Raw genomic sequence first — 17707 nt, 5'->3', positions numbered from 1 at the left:
AGGTGAATCATGGAAGGGAAATTAATCTTAAACCTTGCTGCTAACTGGGCAAATTGAATTGCTTTCAGTATATGCAGCACACTTATGCTTCCCTTTCCTTAACAAATAACAGACAATCCAGCAGTCACTACAGGTAATGATATTTAATTACTCAATGGGAATGGCACTTTCACAAGGTTTATCACTGTGTTGCATAGAATATGTGTTTATATTAAAATTAATTTTGGAAGTTTTCAGTTTCATTGTTTTACTGAACAAACAAGGCTGTCATGGAATATAATTAGGATGTCACAAAGGACCTTCTTAAACAGATATTCAGAATTCTGTGGCTCTGACAGCAGAGGCTTTGCAGAGTGCATCAGCTCAACTGACAACCAACAAAAATTAGATTCAAGAGTTGGAATAACATTAGTTTTAGATGAGTCTGCTGGCTTTCACTGCACTCCAATGCAAGGAACAAGGACAATGGGATAAGGAACTCACAGGGAAGTTCCTCAGCCCTGCAATAGAGGGACAGTTAAAGGTCTACTATCTCTCATGAGAAACACAAACACAATTTATACCTCCACACTGTTTCTCTTCCTCTTTTGTTCAGCATTTGTAGTGGCATTTTTAGTTTAAGAAAAAAAACGCTTATAAATACATCTTTTTAATGGTCACATGTTCCCAAAAATGTGAATTCCAACTGGGAAATATGCTCAAATTGCTTATGTGTCAGAGTATCTTACTCTAAAAGCTATCTTCTACCCCTTGTAGGTAGAAATGAACAATTTTGGTCAGTCTGTGACTACTGACAAACTGGTACAGTGTTAAGAATAACAAGTAAGCACATCTTGCTAAGAAGGACAAATATTGATCTTTTTAGAGTTAATGAAATTGCCCCTGCCTATGAGTGGAAACAATTATCAAAGGAGACCTGCAACATGCTCTCAGCAATGGCTTTGAAAAATCAAAGCCACCAAATACATATGGCAGAAAAAGCCTTAAATACCATTTAAAACCAAAATACAAATTAAAAACAGAACCAGATTAGATAAATCATGATTTTTCTCTCTTCAAACCTGCAGGGATAAAGAGCATGGATTTAGTAAATTACTGTTTTTTCTCTGCACACCTGAAGGGATAAGGAACACAGGAGGTGTCTGACAGGTGAGAACGCTGTCATCTCCTCACAAAATCACCAACTTGGGAAATAGTCTTTAGAAGTAAGAACCTATCCTTATGTCATGCAGTAAACGGGCACAACAAACACTGGAGATCTACAACAGTTGACAATTTTTCTTGCAAAGATTAAAACGTTTAAAAAGGGAAGGAGAAGTAATAAGATGGGAGATAGTTATTGCTGCTGAATCCTCTGACAGATCAGATGACAATCTTGATTCAACTTTCATTATTTAAAAAGACAAATAGAGCATCTCTCTGTGCCTTTTCAATCGTGACAAAACACAGGTATCAAATCACATTATTTCCTTTACTGTGATATCTTGTAGGCAATATAAAATGATCCCCCATGGACAACACTTTAGCTGAGGTACAAAGTTAAATTCATTCAGGTACCATCAATGTGATGGTTAAAGATCAAGGGGGATCTGAGAAAAGACTCAAAGCTGGATTGCACATCACTCCCTTTCCCCTGCTCCCTCACCATGCCCCCATGTGGAATAAATAGAAGAATATCTCAAAAGCAGTAGATTTTTTGAATACATAGGTACAACAGCCATCTAACCATTGCACAGAAGAGGACCTTGCATTTTTACAGCTTGGTTAAAATAGTAATTATTTTACCCTTTCATTTAGTAGTGCCAGATTCTTTGTACCTGTTTCATATCAAAATACTCATAATTATGTGTGCTGGTATTTAAATTAGGAAGATCAAACCCCATTATATTTCCAAATAGATCCCATGTATAATTCTCTCAATTCTCACCTATGGCAGGTACATAAAAGCATCTGTTTAATTTGCACACAAAAATGCCCCGGTTTTAGCAGGCAGTTTTGCAAACTGTCTGCTAAACTGCAAGCACTGGACAGATACAAATGAGCAGATAAATCCATGGGCTTCTCAAACACCATGAAATGTAAAAAAACCAGTCCTCAACAAAAACAAAGAATCCACACCACACATCAGGGTTCTAGTAAAACAAGCAATGCTGCTGTGAATGCCAGATAAATGAACCAAATTTTTCTTGTTTAAGGATGAATAAATCCTGACCTGGACTCTTACTGGAGGTTTGGATTATGATTATCATTCATATGCAGAAAAAGAAAACTCATATTGACATTTTGTGTCCCTCCAGTTTAAAAACGGGTCAAACAAGCTTAAGATTTGTATATAAAGATTTAATAAATGTTATAAAAACTACTGTGTCCTTTCTTTTAACACCAAACTCTCATGTAAGAAGGATGTTTCTCCACATTAAAAGACATATATTCAATATCACGGGTATTTATAAATAAGTCAAAATTGATACTAGATGCATTTAATTTAATTTTGTTAAGGAACATGAGAGAAAAGGGAAAAATGCATTGTTTTCTAAGCAAAAATAGCCTCAGCAAAATATTATGTTAAGTCAGCAGTGCTTCATTAACATTGCTTTGTACAACTCTGCAATATTTTTGTGATGAACTTTCTCCAGGTCAAATTCAGATTTTTTTGAAAGACAAGCAAGTATAACTTATTTTATTAATATTGATAGGGCCATAGTAAGGAAACATTAATTGAGCAGAAATGTCATTAGTATGCTTCCACATGACTGGATACTAATTAAGTGGCTTGCTTTTTTTTTATCCTGAAAATCTTCTCACTACCTAAGAAGGGTGTCAATTCCATGTTTTGCATTCACTCAAAATGACTGTGGAAAAAAAAAAAAACACAGCCAAAAAAAAAAACTTTCTTGCAATACTCTGCTAGTTCTTCTGCTTCTTAGTGTAAGCAGCCATGTCTCAAGTAGCTCACTAAATTTTTTTAAGGAGAGTGTTTTGAAAAATACATTTATCCTATTTCAAAGTGCTTACAGACTTTTCACTCCCAGCATAATTTCCCTCCACCATAACAGCGCTATGCAAATTGAATTTAAAAGTTTGCCTTCATTTTGTCTTTAATTTGCACTACCTGGAGCTAAAGCAATTGGCAGGGGGAAGAACACACAATTTAATTTTGAAAATGTGCCAAAATTTTATACAGAACACTGAGACAGGAAGCAATTGGCTCTAAGAAGAAAGCATTAGATTGTTTGCAGTATTGCTAGTGGTGCTTGCACCAAACACTCAACAGGCAGGTAAAGCTTGGCACAGCTGCCCTGCTATGTCCTCATGATCAGGCAGTTAAAAACCCAAAACAGACTTTTTTTTCAGATGCAGGTCAAATTAATTGAATTTTGCCCTACAATTAATGCAATTCACAGAAGTTAAGTGTTAAAATGTACAGAAATACAATCACTAATATATGAGTTACTATATATGAGTTACGCATAATTTTAACAAATTCTAAATTAGCTATTAACAGATATTTAGAAATAGAGTAACTTTATGTTCCCTTTCAAGCTCCTGTCAGGAATATGAGGTTAAGAGGTCAACAAAACTGCTTTATTTATAATTCTCCCTATTACCAAAGTTAAATGATACCCCTTCAGAAATAAGATGCACCTCTCCTTTGAAAGCTTATCCAATTATCTTGGCTTCACTTCCTAACAGACCTTTTTCCCTTCCTTTTTATATCAGTCTTTCTTTTAAAGATGAAATTCCATTTTGAAGGCTTGAGAATGGAAAAAAATGTCACAGCTCATTGTTGTCCCACTAACAGTCCATATCAGTCATTGAGTGAGAGAAAAAGAGAGAAATTATTCTCAATTCCTCCATGTCAACCCAGATTCTATTATTATTCCTCCATACAGATATTAGCTTCTTATTAATCTTAAAGAGAAGTTCAATCTTGATTTCAAAGTACCAGATAATAACAAATGTTCCTCCAGCAATTTGTTTCAGTCACAAAATTTACTCTAAATATTAAAAAAAAAAAAAAAACAAAACAAACCTCTGCTCCTAGTTCAGGAATCCCCAGATTCAGATGTACAGCTATAGCTCTTATTAATGCCATTTTTAATCTAAGACTTTTATTCCTGGAAAATTTGTTCCCATATATATAAACCTGTTTCCCCTTCCCCTTTCTCTACTTCTCCCTTCTTCCCCTTGCTCTCCAAATCACACACCATTTTGAAATCAATAATGTCACCAGAAATATAATGCTTTCACAATTGGGCTCTAGGATTCTTCCCAGCCAGAAATGCTGTTTATTTACTGAGCCAGGTGCTCACTATATTTTTTCCTCACCTTTATCTTTGGTGTATGAAGGTAGTAAAGTGAATTAAATCCCAAATTAGTCAGGCTTTACCCCTAAAACATCATTAATGAAACTGAGCCAAAAAAAGTGTTCCTGCAATGTGTGCTCACAGTGCCTGGATTCTGGCAATGTTCATTTCTATGGCATAATTTAAATATATAGTCTATATCATATATTCTTTCTCTACAAGCAGGCAAATTCTACATGGGAGTGACAGAAAAGGAAATACTGAATGAAACAATGACACATTTTTAAAATATGTTCATAAATAGTTCCATTTTTACATACACATTGGAGCAAAATCACATATTCTGATACACAAAGTTCATCGGACCAGAAATGCTCATCAGACCAATAAAAAACCAGACCAACAAAAAGCAGAATTTCCAAATTTACGTACCTAAATTCATACTCATTGCACACAATTTCTAATTCTATGGAGCAAATAGTAACAGGCCACCTCAATACATTCCCAATTACCAACAGGAAAAGATCATTGAATCCTGAACTAAAAGCAACAGCTCTTAGGCAGCCTCTTAGAGGGATCACTCATCTGAATTCAGTACAATGTTACACTGGAGCATCAGAAGGAGAATATTCAACTTTTATTGTACAAGATGAACATTTACTCAAGAGAGAACACTGAGAGATGCTGAGGTTTTCATGTTTTGATTAGAAGCAGTAGAAGCCGGCAGGTTACAAGGAGCAGCACAAGTAAAATACATTAGCAAATGAATAGCAGCCTGTGCACACTTGTGCAGCCTTAGAAACCCAGATATGGTATGAGTGATAAAGTGAAATACATCTGTATCCATGAATTATGTACTCCATTTCCTACTGTAGCCTCATTTTACAACAAAGCCTCCATTGTCTGCATGTTGATATCTAACTTTACTAAAGACAACTTACTAAAACATAATTTACCCAATTACCTGCTCAGAGAAGGTGCTTGACCCTCCGCTGAAGCTCTGCAAAGCAATTATGGTACCTTTTGGAATCACTGTACTTGATAATCTCACTTATCACTTCAAACCACAGAGAAAACATTCCCTGAACAAAAGAAGGAGCACAGGTGAGCACCTTTGGACACACAGGAGGTGGGAGACCCTGTAACGTGCTCCCCTCTGGAGCAGCCAGAGGGGGAAAGCACAGCACTGGGTGTGAGTTACCTGTGCTGTGCACTGGAGAGGAGGAAAACAGGGAGGGAAGGACTTCACTCTACCTAAAAACAATAGAAGCCAGAAGAGCTGAAGCCAAACAGACTTGAAGCCTTGCATCTCAAAACTCAAGCTATTTTACACATGTATGTGGAAGTCTAGTACTGTGTCAGAGCAAAGCAATTGTGCTCAAGATTTTCCTTTTTCCTTAAGTTGTGTTGGAAGAAATCTCTGTTGGTGACTGGACTCTCTCCAGATCTTTGCACCTGCACTCATTGTGGGAATACAGTAAATTGGCTTTACCCTCAAAAGACTAACTCCTACACCATGCAGTCTGAAGAGATATAGATCACTCTATGCTCTGGAGAAGCACTAGGATGGCACATCACAGCGGCCTGTTCCTTCATTCCAGGCAGCATTCCTCCTTATTTCCCATTTACATGGAATGCCCTTTACTTCCCTCTTGACTGCTGAAGGTTGTACTGGTTTTGGGCTGGGGTGGAGTTAATCTCCACAGGAGCTGCTCTGGGGCAGTTTGGGATTTGTGCTGGAAACAGCATTGACAACTCAGGGATGTTTGCAGGGTTGCTTGGCTGCTCCTCACCCCACCTTGTGGAGCTGGGACAAGGAGCTGGGAAGGGGACACAGCTGGAACAGCTGATCCCAACTGACCCAAGGGGTATCCCAGACCATCAGGGGTCATGGTCAGCATATAGAGCTAAGGGAAGGAGAAGGAATCCAAAGAAGGTGTGGGAGAAAGAAGGAAGCGAAGGGGTGCTCAAACTGCTCCATGTGATGGGGCACTGCTCTCCTGGGGATGGCTGAACATCTGCCTGCCCATGGGAACCAGAGAATTAATTTCTTGGTTTGTTTTGCTCATGTCACAGAACCACAGAATTTCTAGGTTGGAAGAGACCTTTAAGATCATCGAGTCCAACCCATCTTCTAACACCTCAACTAGATCATGGCACCAAGTGCCAGATCCAGTCTTTTTTTTAAACACATTGAGGGATGGCGACTCCACCACCTCCCTGGGTAGATGATTCCAGTATTTGATCACTCCTTCTGTGAAAAACTTCCTCCTTAATTCTAGCCTGTATCTCCCTTGGCACAGTTTGAGATTGGGTCCTCTTGTTCTGTCTGTTGTTGCCCGGAGAAAGAGACCGACGCCCAGCTCACCACAGCCACCCTTCAGGAAGTTGAAGAGAGTGATAATGTGAGCAGCTTGTGCTTTACCTGTTAAATTGTCTTCATATCTAACACTGTTTTCTTATTTTTATCCTTCCAATTCTCTCTCTCTTCTTGCTGCAGGGGAACAAGAAGGTGGCTGTGTGGTGATTAGTTGTTTACCAGGGTTAAACCACAATAGAGGTCCTCAAAATATAAGGAGTACAAAATGGTTACTTGTGAAATGATGAAATATCTTCTTTAGAATATAATTATGGTACATTAAGGAATATTAACGTACGTTTCAACTGAAAAATACCATATATTAGGCTCTTCACAGCAAGAAGAGATAACAGATTAACACTGAATCACTGGATCTCCTCTTAGGAGTTGCAATAGGAAGCTCATGCCAGATGCCTCTCAAAAAATGTGTTCCTGAAGAAAACACATAGTTGTATTACACTGAATAGCACAAAATAGCCCAATATGCTGGAAACAATAAGCAATAAATGAAATTTCCAACTGACTTTCCAGCAAATCTATTCTCATTACAAATGGAGATTTTGCATGTATTGCATTACTTATGGTAATTGTGTGACATCTATTATGAATAACCATGTATTCCAATCATCTCTTTTAATTATATTCTGCTGTAAGAGCAAGTCATGCAATAGCTTGCCCGAACTTGGTTAACTGTGTGTATGCTGCATATCACTTTCTAATGGCTATATTGAGGACAAAAGGTGCACAAACTGTAACGGGAATGGCTTGTAACTGTCATCTCCTTCATTAGCCAGAAACTACTTAAATGAGTAAAAAACCCTGAACTTAAAGCCAGTTATATACTGAGGGAAAAAACTTGTTTGTACTCCTTTCTTTTCTGAAGTTCACAGTAATTGGAATTTGAATGCAAAGCTTGTGGTTATCTGCTACTGATGCAGAAACATAAATTTTCTATAGTGTCAAAAGTGCAACAGCAGCAAACACCTCCTTTATTCTTGTTATCTACCGTCCATTTGTTTGTTTGGGTATTACTGATATTATAAAAAGGATAAAATTACAGGTTTGTTCAATAAGCACACCAATTACAAATTTGCTCTCTACTAGACTAGAAAGCAACTACTGGACTAAAAGTATTCATTATTTACAGAATCATAGAGTGGGTTAGGTTGGGAAAGACCTTGAAGTCCAACCCTCTAGTCAACACTGCCAAGGCCACCACAAACCCATGTACCCAAGTGCCACATCTATACATCATTTAAATCCCCCCAGGGATGGCAACCCCTCCACTGCAGTGGACAGCTGTGCCAGAGCTGAGCAGCCCTTTTGACAAATACATTTTTCCTAAAGAAGACACTGGTCTCCACCTCCCCACAACCTCCTTTCAGGCAGTTGTAGAGAGTGATAAGATACACAGGACTTCACAGTTTTTGAACAAGAATGCCCATTATTGTGTTAAACCTCAAGGGAAACACTAATTTAACATTTCCTGAGTCCTGCCTTAGTTTCCCTGCCACTTTTCATACAAAAGTTTGCTACCACTTAATTTCATACCCTTCCACATTTCTTTGCTCTTCTGCTTTTTAACCTTGACTTCTTCCAACCCCTTAGATTGATGCTTTTCTCACTAAACATTTGTCCAGGTTTCTTGCTACTCTAAAATAAATTCTTTTACCAGGTATTTCTGTCACCCCAATGACAGAAACCTCAAACTAGATTCACTTCAGTTACTTTGAAACTAAAGTTGTAACATGCTTTGAAAATTGATAACGAGGGTAAACATGACAAAATGAGAGCCTTTCTGCATGTCCCTGGAGCTCATAAGGACAAGCAGTTCCACTTTTAGAAGACACACATTACTAACACACCTTCAGAACTGGACAGTGAGTGCCCCTGAAACACACAGAGCAGTAGAGAGGTTCATGCATAATGTGGTTTAAGTTCCAACCATGTGTTTATAAGTTCCAATCAACAATGATGACAAACAGGTGAACAAAAGCCATTAGACAGAAATGGAATTGGAGTTTTTAGCTGAATTTTAATATTGGTTAGCAATGTAGTCAAGAAACTTAGTTGCATAAATCCAAACTATTATGACACTGCTTACAAGCCCAGAGATCTCAATACTCTCCACACAGTCAGGGTTGAAGGTTGGTTTAACACATGACTAATAAGAAACTGCTCACCCTCCACAGCCCTGGTAAGACGCAACAGGTTCCAGCCTAGGAGCTGCTGCCTCTTCCTTATGTGGCCTTACACAGCTTTTCTAAAACCCCTTCCAATGTAGGTTGTGCCACAGCCTGAGAATTCTTACCACTAATCTGCTGAATACTTGTGAGTGATTTAACTGGTAATTTATTCCATTTGCAAATAGGCAAGAAATACTTCGGAACATATTATTTTAATTTTTTTCCCCTTTCTATTTACAATACTGGCACAAAGGATTTAGAATGGGATTTTCATCAACATCAGTATATTAACACAACTATAACAATGCAAACAATTGTATATCCTTATGGTGAAGGACATCCTCTTTTAACAGTCAGCACCTTCCAAGCAAGACAAGATTTGAAGGGGGAGAAAGCATTTTTATCAGACCAAATGAGACAGTTGAACTCCATCCCCACAAATAAGTCATACAGACAAGCCTTTGTGCACAGAGCCCTGAATCTCTTATCTTCAGTAGCAGCATTTCTTAATGCGAGTCAAACACCATCCTTTTGTTTGTAGACTGCAAACAAAATGACTCCAGCCCTGAGATAATTAACTGGCCCCTCTATCACCAGCAAGTTCAAGTGGTTTGCATACACAGAGAGGATCAGTCATTCTTTGGGCTGTTGGAGGAGAGCCCTTTTCCCAGAAGGGAGCTGGAAATACAGCAAATCCTCTGTTGGCTTGGTGCTGCCAAGGGCACAGTCCCACTCATTGCCCTCTATACAACACAGCCTAATTTTGCTGAAAGTTATTAAGCATAGGAACTGTTTTTCTTACACTCATCTGTGCAATTAAACATTATAAGGCATTAATAGATCCTACTTGAGGGATCAGTAAGGAAGAACCATGGAACAGCTTTATTTGGGATCTGAGGTAAAAAATTCAGGAGTTTTCACCGATATGCAACAGCTTCAGATACATTCCTGATGAAGAGATATATTCTATACTTCCCCCCATTTTCAAATAAGATGCATCATTTATATCAGTTCTTCCCATTCAGGAGGCCTTTGCTGAACCAGCAAAGGAACTGCATCCTCCTCCTAATGCCCTCCTCTTCTGGAGTTATTATACATTTTGAAAAATTCACGTAAGTAGTCCAGGCCTTACTGTACCAAACAACATTGTGTCTCCATTGTGATTCCCTTGCATCTCCAGCCTCCTATTTAAATTACAAAGCCTTTACCAAACCCCTTTACTTTTAGCCCTTTGCTAAAGAGCTAAATGGAACATGATGGCTCCTTAACATTGTGCTAAACAAACTAATAATACTGGTAATGTATAGGAAGCTTCTGTAATGAGCACTAAAGATTACTTTCCTACAAGATTAGATATCTCTCAAACAAGCTGTTGCAAACATGCAGTGTACATTATTAGAATATGTAGATATAAACATATATTCTGCGATATAACTGAATTTTATTTTCTTAATCTTAGTTTTATGGTAAATATTAACACTTATTTAGGCTGAAACCCATAAAATTCATACTTACAGAGCATAAATATAGATATGATAAATGTGTAATGTACAAATAAAATCATAACAGCAATGCTGTAAGTTTATGAAGAATTAAAATTTCATGTACAAGATAAATACCATGGTTTTCAACCAAACGTGTGAGAGAATACTACTGTTCTTTCTAGTGTGCTATCTTCTGTGGAAACTCTGTCAGGTCTGTAACTAAATTAAAAGTACATTGAAAACATATTAAGCAACAATAATAATGCTAAAAGACCATTTCTTTTTAAGGAAAGCATTAGGAAAATATTTGTGGCACTACAGAACACATCAGTCTGAAGCGATACAGCCGTTGTGACAACAGATGACAAGGAGCTCCCAGCCAGACAAACTGTGCAGCAGAGCAGATGCAAATCTCACATTGCCTGACCCTGGATCCCATCCCACCCCTGCAGCAGACCAATTACAGTGCAGCTCGGGGTGTTAGCAGGCCTTTGAAGGGAGCATCTGGTTCAACTAATGTTTTCTCTGCTCATTAATAACAGGAACAAGCGGCAGGAACTCACAGAACGGCACACAGCCTCGGCAACAAATAATGACCATTATCTCCATGTAGTGATGAAGGTGCCAGCAAATATCATATGCTTTGGGGTTTTATTCATGGTCTATTCCCCACAATCAGAATACTTTCTGGTGGGAAAACTTAGATAACTATGAAAAGAGCAGTACAAAATAGACCAGCAAAATTCAGTATATAACAGTTAAACAGTCTTCCTTTTTTATTTCTGTTTTGTTGGGTTTTTTAGATGGAAAAGCCTTTTCATAATCAATCCCATATGAAAAACTGTTGCAAAGTGTTTATTCTAATTTATTACACACATACATGTGTCCTTAGTAAGGGAACCAAAGTGTCCACAAATTTTTATAAAATTACTTGGTCCCAATAACCCTCAGCTTGCTGTTCCCAGCTGGAAAGACTGTTCCTTTTAATAACCAATTCAATAAACTGCTGAAAAATGCTTTGTATAATATAGTATTGCCATAGATCTGCTGTTTGTCTCTGTCATTACACACTGCATTCAATCAATTTACAAATGTTGCTGTGTTCCTTTTGTGCTAGTTCTTATGGCACCCTGAACACAAATCTAAAGATCAATACCTTGTCTACTGATAAAAAAAATGGACATTACTAATGAATAATTTTATTTATAATAAAAAGTCCTAGTCTCCAAATGGATTCTGCTAATGTTGAAATTCATTTTTCATATTTAACACAAGATGAAAACAAGTACCCTGCACAACACCATAAGAAAGGCAGTGGTAAAAACCAGTTCATATTTATTGAAGATGGGAGTGAAACCATGTAAAGCTCTGGTGCAGGGCTAAGAAAACATCAATAAAATGGTAGGTCATTCACAAGGTATCTGTTACCATATTAAAGCACAAAAGGTCCATGTCAAAGAGCAGAATTTGTTTCAAACAGCACCACAGTTCTGCTCGATGGAAGCAGCAAGGTTCTGAATGAAGTAATTCAAGCAAGAAGCCAAGGAGAAGCTGAGCTCATGCTGCTTGCATGAGCTGATTCAGTTCGTCTTGTGCCTTTTGTGTGACAGAAACAATGCATTTGCTGACTATAGACACATCCCTGCACTGCTCCAGCTATTGAATAGCTGCCTCCTCCAAAACAACCACAGAGCTGTTCAAGGGAGCCACAAGTGACTGCTTTTCACAATCACCCTCTGCAAAGCAGCAAGCTGACAGAACAGAGAGGAAACAGGGACCCTTGTAAAAAAGGCAATGGGTACCTGTATAAATTTATCCCAGCAAGCTTCCAGAACACCCATCTACCTCCTCCCCACTCCCAGCTTACAGCCCAGATGTGCACTGAATACAGTATTTGTGTTCCCACCCAGACTCTTGGCTCTGCAACAATGCCAGAAAATCATCATAAAAGTACACTCCAAAATCCAGTATCTCATTAATCAACACTGTCCCCAATGCCACGTGCCTTCTGCTCTGATATCAGACAAGAAGGCGGCAGCATCAGAGCAGATACAGACCCCTTATTATTACAAGTGACAACGTCTCCATACAGCCTGTGGTCCAACACCTTCGAGTCTTTCCCTGCCAGGTGACAGCAAAGGGACTGAATCTCCTGAGGGAAACACGCACTAATCCTGCACCCTGACCACCTGCAGCTCTCTTCTGTCTTCTTGTGCCAGAAGAGGTCAATGTTTCCTACTGTCCCACACATGTGCACGTTGTAGTTTGCACACTGAAGATTCCAGTTTAATGTTGGATATCCCTTACTCAACAATGAGTACCCAGCACCTTCCCATCCAAGAATCTGCAGTAATCACACAAAGGGATCCCAATACAAACTGAGTTCCTGAGTCTGTGAACTCAGTGCACCCATTGGGCAGAAGTCTAATGCTGGGAAAAATGAGGCACCTCTGTCCAGGAACAGGAAAATCCTTTCCTTACCATAAATACTATATTCTTATTCTACCTAATTTTGGACTGCTAGTACAATTTGCCTTTCAAATGTCAAGATAAATTCACAGGATTGGCAGATCAAAATAAACAAAACAAAGCTTTTAAACAAAACAAAACTTTGCAATGTGTTAAGTGAACAAGCCTGCTTTGGCATTGCTCGAGTCAAACTGAACTCCACAAGGCCATTGTGACAGACTTTTTCCCAGAGAATAGTTTTATTTTAAAACTATTACTGCAAATTCAGAATTCCAACCCTATGCTCCATTTCAAGATGGAATTTCAACATTACTAGTTAATTAAAGCCACCACCTGGAGTGATTTAGCTTTCAAACTGATTTCCTTTGTCTCTCTAATTCACATACATTAATATTTTATTTTCTACTGAAAAAAAATGTCATATATGTGCCAAAGATAAGGCAGATAAAATTATTGCAATAAAACAAAGAAAATACACTTCTTACTGCCAGGTCTCAAGATGAATGCTGCATTATACAGACACTTTAAAAGGCTTACAACTGCAAATTGCTCTATTTTACATACTGTATTCTAGCCTTTACATCAAGATCTCTCCTAATTTCTTCTCATTGTAATGAGAAAGGAAAAGGGTTGAGTTTTTATTACCTGAACATTTATTCAATGGAGAAACAAAGACTACATTATATATTACAACACAAGCTATTAAAACAATGTGACACTATAAAATACACTGCAAAACTCATTATGGGATAACAAAGCTAAACCCTGAGCAAATAAATGTATCTGCCAAAAGTCGGCAATAATTATACAACGAGAGTTTATAATCTTTAATTATTTAAGAAGAAAAGAAGCTTGTAATAATTAAGTTTTATAGGCTCCTTAACTTGTCATTACTAGGTGCTCACTAAACTTTAAAACAAGAACGCTTCATCTGAATACTCTAACAACAGATGCAATTGTTCACTTAACTGATTAATTTTAAAAAAAAGTCAAATATTGTTTTTAAAACCTGCACTCACAGAACAGATAAGATTTTATTTACTCTCTGATCCACACAATGCATACAGCAACTGCTCAGGCACTTACAGGCCCTGCATCACACAGTGATCAATGTGACACTGTCTTGATATAGCTTTGAAAATGGTTTTTGTTATGAGAAATCTGTAAATCACCTTGGATTTACATCTGGAATTTTAGAAACTCAAAGATCAGAAAAACTCTTCATTTAATTCATTAAAGTATATTGGTGAGACAGTAACACCTTTAAATTTTCTATGACGTCTGCGCATTTTTGCCATGCTTTGACTTCTGGTACACACAAACACCATTCAAAACAGGTGGAGAGAAAAATTCAATATTGAACAATTATAATCTACAGAACTGGTAGGAGGAAAGGAAGGCTCCATACTTCAGAGGAAAAATAATTTTGGGTTTAAAAATATATATTAAAATTCACTTGATTTTAAGTTATGAAAAAACCAACATAAAACTACAAAACTAACAAGAAAAACTTTCAATAAACTCCAGACAACTTCCTTTTTTCCCCCAACACATTCATTCTTTGCCTGAGCTCCTCCTAAAATTTTATCAGGAACATCTATGGAAGAAGAGATCAGTCTTAATTACTTCTGAAAAATTTTACTTCCAGCCACTAAAATCAGCACAAATTACAGAGCAGCAGAATTTTGACTGGAAAATAACACACTGCACAACACATTAAATAGGTACATTGAGCATCTTGTATAATCAAGTTAGAATACTGTTTCAAACTCAAGAATTTTACTTACACCATGAGGCTTCATATTTTCATCGTGAAATGTGTGCACTATACAGATGGCTTATTTAATCCATTCCCACCTAAATTAATCAAAGCAATCTGTACCCCCCAAAAAAAAGTCTTCAAAGTCTTCATACAGGGTTCAACTGGTATTTGACAAATGGTATACATTTAGCCAGGAAAACTTGAAAATCCTACATAAAAGAGTTACCACATCAAAAAATAAGTGACATTATTAAAAGGGAAGTGGGATGTGTTATTTAGCATAATATGGAATTTAAACAGCACCACCTCCAATAGACTTTAAAATGCTTTTAGTAGCACCTGGTTGTTTATATATCTTCTGTGGTGAAAAGGTCAATAGAATTTCCCCTCGAAGGTCACAGTTGCTAAGCAACTGTTTTCAGCAGCTCTGCAACACTGATCAAGCATCTTCTGATCAAACATCACTGCCTGGATTTGGAATAAACCCATGTTGCATCCTACCTGCCCTTCCCAGGGAGCAGCAGCATGGGAAGGATACGTCCTGGCACCACCGGCCTGCGGTTCACCAGAGCAAAGCACAGCTCTGTCCTCAGGAACACCACCGAGGGCTTGATGAGGTTCTGCCCAAATCTCAGCATGGTCAGGGCTGATCTTCAGGGTCTGAAAGAGACAGTGGTTAAGATAATTGAGGGATTGACTCTGCCTTTCCAAGCAACAGGAATGAAACCATCAAACTGCCTATGTAGCTTCTAGCAGAAAGTGCCTCCTGGGCTCATCAAAGCATTGGATGTCTTAGAATGGTTGTTACATCTTCCCTAAAATGATCATGTCTTTGAAGGAGTGGTGAAAAAGGCTTCTTTCCAAAGCAAAAAATTTACATATAATTTCTCAAAGTCTACTGTCATCATCTTGGCAGGGCTACAAAATTCTAGGGAATGGAATTTCTCCCTCCCATTTTTATTTGTCCTGTACTGTAAACATTTGGGTCATGTGTTCTTTGAAAAGCACAAATAGGATTTCACATTTTTTTCTGCCACAATGCAAATCAGTGCACACAGGATGTATGAAATAAACCACATTTTCTAAATCTCTCCATTAAATACCTCAACTGAAGAAATGCTGGCAAATTGAAGAAAGTTTATTTAGCCATTTTCCATCCACACTTTCTAGCTTGAGCAACTGGAATGTGAAGATGATCACTGCCACATTTTCTCTTACAAAAAGTCAAAGAATTCCATTTTCATTCACTAAAATTTTCTCTCTTCGTGACAAGAATGAAAATCTCTCTTAAATAGCTACAGCACAGTCCCAACTGTGTCTATTTTAGGTCTTTAAGCCCTAGAGTATTTAAAGTATTTAATTCAATCAGAAATATCCAAGGTACTGCAGGGTGAAAAATGAAAAAATGACAAATTTCATGTGACAATACTTGAGACACATCGGAAGCATTATACTCACATTACCCAGCTTGAACCAAGTGACTAATCAGGAAATTCAGTTTCATATGTTGCCTGAGACAGGGAAATCTACTGCTACAACCACGGAGGGTCTTCTGTTGCAGTTCTTTACTTGCAAGATTACTGTGTACACTAAAGCCTAAACTTAGTTCTTAATCTAAGAGATTTATTCTGATTTATCATCCCACTTTTGTCACAGCACATATCACAGCTGAGATGGCCACAATACACAGAACATTTACTGTGTACACTAAAGCCTAAACTTAGTTCTTAATCTAAGAGATTTATTCTGATTTATCATCCCACTTATGTCACAGCAGAGATGGCCACAATACACAGAACATCACCACACAATTTCAGAAAGCTTTAAGCATTCCCCCAAACAGAGTAACGCCTTACCTCATGAGTATGAGGTAATATTCACCACACAATTTCAGAAAGCTTTAAGGTATCTTGTGCTGATGCTTGAAAAAATGACTATTAGGAACTTCAATCAATCTGCCTCATTTCTCTTAAGCAGTCCATCAGCAACCCCCCATGGGGGTTTTTCATTCCAATTAAAACATGCAAGAATGTTTTCACACAACTCAGCAAAGAGACATGGTTCTCTTTGCAATGAAGGAAATGCTTCTGACAAAGGAGAGAAACACATTCCATACCAGGACTACCCTCCAGTGATGAAATGGGAAGCTGGTGTCTCCAGAAGCTGGAAAATCAAATGTACCACCTGCCCTTGCATTTGGCAATGCTATGGACAAAAACCAAAGTACTACTGATGATTTCTTGTTCTGTCTTCCAGGGCACTGATAAATAAAGGTACTGTCCAGAGACAAGGGACAGAAGTAAGCACAGAAACAAGGCTTCAAAATAATAAATGCTAAATGTAAAATATGATTTGAAATTTGACTTAAGGAGGGAGAGAACCTGAGATTTGGTAATCAACTGGAGAAGTCCTCTGGCTGATTGCTGCCTTAAGCAAAAAACAGCAAAAAGTAGCAAAATAAGATTGGTGACATTAGGTTGCCTGTACTATGTTTTCATCATGCACCTACCACATGATATTTACTTACTTTACTACCTGTCTTTTTTTTTTAATACTTGGAAAAATAAGTAAAGTAAAAGCACTAATTTCATACTTTCTTCGCAGTAGTTTGAAGAATCACATTACAGCTCAAGTGGCTTGATCCAGAATTATTAGAAAATTTAAAAATCTCATGCATAGAATTAAAGCATGTATTAAACCCTTTCTTTTTGTCTACTATGCAAAAATGTATCTGAATAATGTATTTCTATCTCTTGATTCAGACTAGATAAATATGCTTCAAACTAATGTGTCAGCTGTACTGTTGTGCTGTGTAATATTGCAGACTTCCCAGTGCTACTCTCTCCAATTCTGCAAAGGGATTATGGGAGACTTTTCTTAAACAATTATTCATAATCTATTATATATTACTTCAGCTGCCTTCTGCCCTAGTGATCCTCTGTGTTTTTCTGCACAGTACAATCATCTGTGCTCAGAACCAACACAAATGCTAAAAAATGCACTAGGGAAATAAGTAATGGGTACAAGTGAAATATCCATGACTGTTCAGCAACACACTACAGCAAGGCTGGAATATTCCAGAGCGCTTCCAGGCAGGAAACTGCCACTGGCAGAGCAAGATTTTAGTCACCTGAACTCTA

General features: G+C 37.8%; 1 protein-coding gene across 1 annotated transcript in view; it reads right to left on the bottom strand.

The window, feature by feature from the left end:
• The window catches only part of FHIT (fragile histidine triad diadenosine triphosphatase), a 367077-nt gene that overhangs the window by 238033 nt on the left and 111337 nt on the right, over window positions 1-17707 (bottom strand). The window contains exon 2 of the mRNA XM_031056313.1: window positions 15106-15227. Within this exon, the coding sequence (XP_030912173.1) occupies window positions 15106-15205 (100 nt within the window). The 5' untranslated portion in view covers window positions 15206-15227. The remainder of the gene's footprint in view (window positions 1-15105; window positions 15228-17707) is intronic.

This window comes from Geospiza fortis, unplaced genomic scaffold (genome assembly GCF_000277835.1).
Source record: "Geospiza fortis unplaced genomic scaffold, GeoFor_1.0 scaffold70, whole genome shotgun sequence".
NCBI lineage: Eukaryota > Metazoa > Chordata > Aves > Passeriformes > Thraupidae > Geospiza > Geospiza fortis.
Note: the sequence above shows the minus strand (reverse complement) of the source record. Positions and strands in the feature narration are given on the sequence as shown.